Genomic DNA, 7109 nt, shown 5'->3' on the forward strand with positions numbered 1-7109 from the left:
TTTGAAACTGAGATTCACTCTTGTTGCCCAGGCTAGAGTGCCTGTGATCTCAGCCCACTGCAACCTCTGCTTCCCAGGTTCAAGCAATTCTCATGTCTCAGCCTCCCTAGTAGCTGGGATTACAGGTGCCCACCTCCACGCCCAACTAATTTTTTGTATTTTTAGTAGAGACGGGGTTTCACCATGTTGGCCAGACTGGTCTCGAACTTCTGACCTCAGGTGATCCATCCATCTTGGCCTCCCAAAGTGCTGGGATTACAAACATGAGCCACCATGCCGAACCCTATTTCATAGTTTTTGACGCTAATGCAAATGGCATTGAAAAATGCTTTATATTTCCCAGCTGGGCACAGTGGCTCATGCCTGTGATCCTAGCACTTTGGGAGGCTGAGGCAGACGGATCACAAGGTCAGGAGATCAAGACCATCCTGACCAATATGGTAAAACCCTGTCTCTACTAAAAAATACAAAAATTAGCTGGGCGTGGTGGCTCACGTAGTCCCAGCTACTCGGGATGCTGAGGCAGGAGAATTGCTTCAACCTGGGAGGTGGAGGCTGCCATGAACTGAGATTGTGTCATTGCACTCCAGCCTGGGTGACAGAGCAAGACTCCGTCTCAAAAAATATACGTATATATGTATATTTCCCATTGTTTGTTGTCAGTATATATTAGATTTTTGTAAGTTGATCTTTTATTTTACAATCTTGCTAAATTGCTAGACTTTTTGTTTGCTAAACTTGCTAAACTTTTTTTTTCTTTTTGTAGATCCCTAGGCCTCTAATTTTCTTTATGGGAAAGTTTTAAATACAAATTTAATTCCTTTAGTAGCTACATGGCTATTCAAGTTACTTATTAATTCTTGTAATATGTGTCTTTCAAGAAATTTATCCATTTTATTCAGGTTGTAGAATTTCTTTGGCATCAATTTGTACATAACAGTCCCTTATTATCCTTTCAATGTCTTTAGAATGTCTCATTACTTTATTTATTTAGTAGGGACAGTCTCACTTTGTTGCCCAGGCAACAAAGGTTTTGAATGACTGGCCTTAAGCAATTCTCCTGCCTTGGCCTCCCAAAGTGCTGGGATTACAGGCATGAGCCACTGCACCTGGCCAAATGAAGGTGGTGATAGTATCTCCTTTATAAGGATGCTGTAAGAATAAAATAATGTAATACAAACAAAGCCCCCATCACTGAAAAGGTATAGACTTCAAATGTTGAAGCTTTGGAGAACAGAATTTATGTGAAGTAGCAATAGCAACAATTTCCCAGAGGAAATCATCTCTCAGCTTTCTTCTGAGGAACAGTTTATAGATTGAAATTGTATCAGTGAGAAGATAACTATACTAACTTCATAAGCCCTTGGACCTTTTTGAAACAAATCCATATAAACTATGAACAAACTTGAAATAGAACAATTTGAGAACAGCATGCAAACTGCATTGGTGTATCAATTTCAATATTTTGTTTTAGCTTAAACAGACTAACTTGAGATATCATAGGAGAACCTTGACCCCCAAGCAACATCATCTCAAGAGTCGACTAGGCGGGGTGTGGTGGCTCATGCCTGTAATCTCAGCTCTTTCAGAGGCCAAGGTGGGCAAATCACTTGAGGTCAGGAGTTCGAGACCAGCCTGGCCAACATGGTGAAACCCCATCTCTACTAAAAACACAAAAATTAGCAGGCGTAGTTGCCTGCATCTGTAATCCCAGGCACTCAGGAGGCTGAAGCAGGAGAATCTCTTCAACCGGGGAGGCGGAGGTTGTAGTGAGCTGAGATAGTGCCACTGCACTCCAGCCTTAGTGACAGAGCAAGCCTCTGTCTCAGGGAAAAAAATAGTTGACTCAATTAGTGTCTTGTTACTAAGCACTGTAGGGAGTTTCATGGAACCCCTACCCTCTTGGGGCCCAAAGCAAGTCATATTAATATTGAAAATTTTTAAAATTGGCCAGGTGTGATGGCTCACGCCTGTAATCCCAGCACTTTGGGAGGCCGAGGCGTGCAGATCACTTGGGGTCAGGAATTCAAGACCAGCCTGGCCAACGTGGTGAAACCCCACCTCTACTAAAAGTACAAAAAAACCTTAGCTAGGTGTGGTGCAGGCGCCTGTAATCCCAGCTACTCAGGAGGCTGAGGCAGAATAATTGTTTGAACCAGGGAGGCAGAGGTTGCAGTGAGCTGAAATTGTACCATTGCACTCGAGCCTGGGCAACAAGAGCGAAACTCCATCTCAAAAAAAAAAAAAGAAAAGAAAAATTTAAAAATCACAGCAGACATGCATATGACCAAGGTGATAAACACAATTATTCTGCCTGAGTTGGAGAATAGTATCCCAGTAAAATAGACAAGAGTCACAAGGTCTTTTGTATCCTTTGAAGCTGTCATGGTGATTTGTAACTAGGCAACAGGTGTATATTGCCAATCTACTTTGCATTTATTTCCTTTTATAGAGAGACACAATTTTATGAGCAGATGCAATTACTAGCACAAAGGTTGATTTGTGAAGGTAGTTAAAAGGCCCACACAAACTCACTTCTTATCCTTGTCCTTCTCCCAGCAAATATCTGCCCTATTCCTTTGCTCATTCCCCCATCTTTCACCCACCTAGCCACAAAACAAGGAAGTAGACCCTGCATTACTCAATAATACCAAAGTAATTTTCAATATGACTCTCTTTTCAGAATATGTTATTTCTGCCTCTTAACATTCAATCATACTCTCTTCCTTTCTTCTTCTTTTTTTTTTTTTAAAGACAGAATATTGCTCTGTCACCCAGGCTAGAGTACAATGGCACAATCTTGGCTCACAGCAACCTCTGCCTCCCGGGTTCAAGCGATTCTCCTGCCTCAGGCGCCTGAGTAGCTGAGATTACAGGCATGTGCCATCATGCCCAGCTAAATTTTTTGTATTTTTAGTAAAAATGGGGTTTCACCACATTGGCCAGGCTGGTCTTGAACTCCTGACCTCGTGATCCACCCGCTTCCCCCTCCCAAAGTGCTGGGATTACAGGTGTGAGCCACTGTGTCCGGCCACTCTCTTCCTTTCATCTGCCTACTCAACTCTTAGGCATTCCCAGACATCAGCTGTCCTTTAGAAGCTTTCCTCTACTATCCTAGCCTATATGAATCCTCCTTCCAGTTATAGCCCTTAATTCTAGATGGCTGATATTTTTGAATAATTGTTTTAAGATGGCCATCTTAGCCTCTCAGCTAAACAATAAAATACTCAAAGACAGTAGGTATTTTTTAAGTACTTCAGTTTACCTTATTATAGAGTGCATAATAGATATTCAGTAAGTAGAAAAGGAGAGGTGGAGGGTTGGATGGAATGGATTCTGGTGGTGTCTCTAGGTGAGCTTTTAGCATCAAGATTAATCAGCAGTTTTAGCGATGAGCTCAGACATTCAGTTTTAGATCTTTACTTATGTAGGATAAGACAGTGAGAAGAATGGTATATATCAGTGCTTTCTTTATATCTGCATACAATTTGAACTGTGAATATTACAAAGGTGCACACATAGGTTCAGATAGATTGACTGATTTTAAATGACCAAAGATGAGCCGTGGTAAGCAACCTGGGTATCTTAGGCTACACTCCCTGGTGAGGGAATATTCCCAAAAACATCTTCAGAGGGATGAACCACATGAAACTCAGTAAAACATAAATCATGAAGACTGATCACTCTCTTCAGGACATGCAATGAGAATTTTGATGCATGATTACAATTACTAATGTACTCTGCTGCAGGATGTTAATAAAGTTACTGTTTTGCAGGCTAGAATGTCTCGATGCTGTAATCAGAACACATTTTTTTTCCCCTTTCTTCCAGCTTCAAATGCAGATTCATCACTGGGCTGACTTCTAATAATTGCAATGTTTTCTGCTTTGGGCTTGCAGCAGAAGCCTGACAAAATAGTGTATGTTTAGGCAATAATTTATTTATTTATTTTCAGTTTTTATTATTTATTTATTTAATTATTTTTGAGAAAGACTTTCACTCTTGTCGCCCAGGCTGGAGTGCAATGGCGTGATCTCAGCTCACTGCAACCTCCGTGCTTAGGCAATAATTTAGACTTTACCTTACTTGTCATTACTATAGCAACTACTATAGCTACAAGGCATAATTTTACTGTCCCATTTAAATTTTATGAATTTTAATATTTTGACACTTTTCCTAATACAGTCCACTGTGAAACCATGTCAAAAAAAAAAAGGAAAAAGAAAAGAAAGAAAGATGTACACATAAAGGAGAGGTGGTTGCAAAGAAAGAAAAGAAGAACGGAGGCAAATTCAGTGCAAACCAGATAACTCTCAGGGTATTGTAACTGATCCAAAAAAAAAGAACTCTTGTCAAATATTTTAAACTGAAAAATTTTCCATTTCTTTTTCTTTTCTGTACAGGTTCCTTCCTGAACGTTTCTTAGCGATTGTAAATCGTATGCAGAATATTCAATTTAAAGGAGTGATTGGCCACAAAGTCAAAATGAAATGAGTAAATAAGCTCCAGCCAGAGATGTATGGGTGATAATGATATGAACCTAAGTTTAGAATCAATGCTTCAAAGCTTTAGTTCACATTTTTTTTTCCAGTCCTGTTAATATTTAAAACATTGGTTTGGCACTAGCACCAGTCAAATGAGCCAGACTAATTACCTGTTTCTCTGTTTCTCAAGAATATTAACATACTTTTTAATAGTTAGGTCTGTTTTTCCTTTCATGCTTCTTAAAAACTTCTATGCTTACATAAACATACTTAAAAGCTTTTCTTTAAGATGTTTTATTTTATTTTTCCATTCAAAGGTGAAGAAAAGCTACCTCCCTAAAAGTAACTACAAAGATAACTTGTTTACACAGGGAAGGTTTAAGACTGTTCTCCAAGTAGCATTCCGAGCTGTAGCCACGCCACAGAATGTCAACAAGAACGCAGAGTGAGTGACAGATAAGAGATCAAGCTTCAGCAGGCAGCTTTATCTCAACCTGGGCAGTCAGCTTACTTCTTTAAAATTCAGCATTTGAAAGACTTCCCTAGTCTCTTCCTTTTTCATCAGCCCAAAACGATGCAACTCTCTTCTGGACTTTGTTACTGATTCTATCTTCTGTATAACTCGTAAGTCCACCAAAAGTTGACCCCTATATTTCCTCCATTTTTATAATCTTGTAAGATACATGACAAAAGGTGACCAACTCTATTTAAATCCCAGAATTTTAAGTTCTAACCCCATCATAACCTCTTTTTTTGTAGTTTATGCTCTCATATATCCTTGGTCCCAGAGATATTTAGACAATTTTAGGTTCAAAAATTAAAGCTAACACAGGAAAATGAACTGTACTAGATATTACATAACAAACAATGGATCCAAGAGAAGGAAGGGAAGAAAGATTTTTTTTTAATAGAAAGAATAATCCGACTCCCACTACATCAAGACTAATTTTGTTGTGTATGTTCTTCATATGTATTATAGAATGCTTTTGCATTGACTATCCTCTTTTTATGAAAAACAAATGATTTTTTAAAAGTCACTAACAAAAACAATTCACTAAAAATAAATGTCATTATGCTTTAGTTATAAAATAAAACTACATAAAACGTTTTGATTTGTAATCTCTGCCTCTGTGAGTGTCCTTCAAAAACCAAGGATGTGGATAGTAACAGCTAGATCTGGCAGATATTAAATCAATTGGAGGATTTTCTCAACTCTGGTTTCTTTGAAAGCAGGAGTGCTGGTTTATCAACTGAAACTTAGCCTTTTTTATGTGTGACATTGAGCACAATGCTATTGTTTTGAATTTTTTTTCTTAGTCACTGGCAATAATTTTTGTTCATAATATTCTTTTAATTTCTTGCCTTATAATTAAGAACTTTATGAGTAAAATGTATTATTTTTAAAGTATGGTTACAAAAATTCAAAAGAGAAACATGGAAAGTAAAACATAGAAGCCTATCCCCAGCAATCCCATTTCCCAGAGGCCATGCTGTCAATGCATAGTCTTCCAGTCTTTTTCTGATGCATATTCATGACGAATACATTATATTCTTACTTCATGTGTCACATTAGGTAGGTTCATACCGTATATTATATTCTGTAACTTGCTTAGCAACTTATCACAAACAGCTGTTTGTTTCAGTATAGAGAATTCAACTTTAGTTTTTTTTAATGAGTACACAGTACGAAAATGGTACCCTATTTGATAGAAACTTAGGATGTTTCCAATATTTCTTAGCTCATTGATTTAAATATTAATTTAACAAATACTAAGTGCCCTCAAAGTTCTAGGCCCAGGGAAACATCTATGAATAAGGCAAACTCCTTGTCTTAACAGAGCTCACATTCTAGTAGGTGGGACAAATAATAAACAGACTGCAAATATGAGAGAGAGCATTTAAAGTAGTAGAGTCAGGGAAGAGCACTCTGAGAAGGAGTATTTTGAGGAAGAACTATTACCATACACAGACAACTAAAAAATGTTATATACGTATTAACAAAAATAAAAACCTCTTAAATCCCAATGTTAAGTTCAAAGCAGAAAACTTATTTTAATTCCATTTTGGTTTTAGTCTTTTATGAATGAAGCTCAGAGAAACGTGAGAGCAAAATATTGATTTCTCTTTGCCCATTTTTCTTGGATATTTTGAGTGTAGATCTTCTCCTTAGAATTTTCACCTGTGGCCGGGCACGGAAGCTCACACCTATAATCTCTGCATTTTGGGAGACCGAGGCAGAGGGATCACCTGAGATCAGGTGTTCGAGACCAACACGGTAAAAGCCCGTCTCTACCAAATATACAAGAATTAGCCAGGCACGGTGGCACATGCCTGTAATCCCAGCTACTCTGGAGGCTGAGGCAAGAGACTCTCTTGAACCTGAGAGGCGGAAGTTGCAGTGAGCTGAGATCATGCCACTGCGCTACAGCCTGAGTGAAAGAGTGAGACTCTGTATCAAAAAAAGTTCCACCTGAGCTTCCAAATGTTTTTCTCTGACAATCTTCATCTAATAATTCTCCCTAAGGGCCCTCTCTTCCACCAAAATCCCAGTTCTAGGGCTACTGCTAGGGTGTACAGATCACCAGGCAAATATTTTTTGCAGGGCTTCTGTCTATGTATACACTT

The 7109-nt window shown here is 38.5% G+C and overlaps 1 protein-coding gene across 1 annotated transcript in view; it reads left to right on the plus strand.

The window, feature by feature from the left end:
• Positions 1–4556, plus strand: part of LOC108315683 (17-beta-hydroxysteroid dehydrogenase 13) — a 19503-nt gene extending 14947 nt beyond the window's left edge. Inside the window, 1 exon segment of the mRNA XM_037744502.1 lies at positions 4404–4556. Coding sequence (XP_037600430.1) covers positions 4404–4494 — 91 coding nt within the window. The 3' untranslated portion in view covers positions 4495–4556.
• The last annotated feature ends 2553 nt before the right edge of the window (positions 4557–7109 follow it).

The sequence above is a fragment of the Cebus imitator genome, unplaced genomic scaffold (assembly GCF_001604975.1).
Source record: "Cebus imitator isolate Cc_AM_T3 unplaced genomic scaffold, Cebus_imitator-1.0 Scaffold177, whole genome shotgun sequence".
NCBI lineage: Eukaryota > Metazoa > Chordata > Mammalia > Primates > Cebidae > Cebus > Cebus imitator.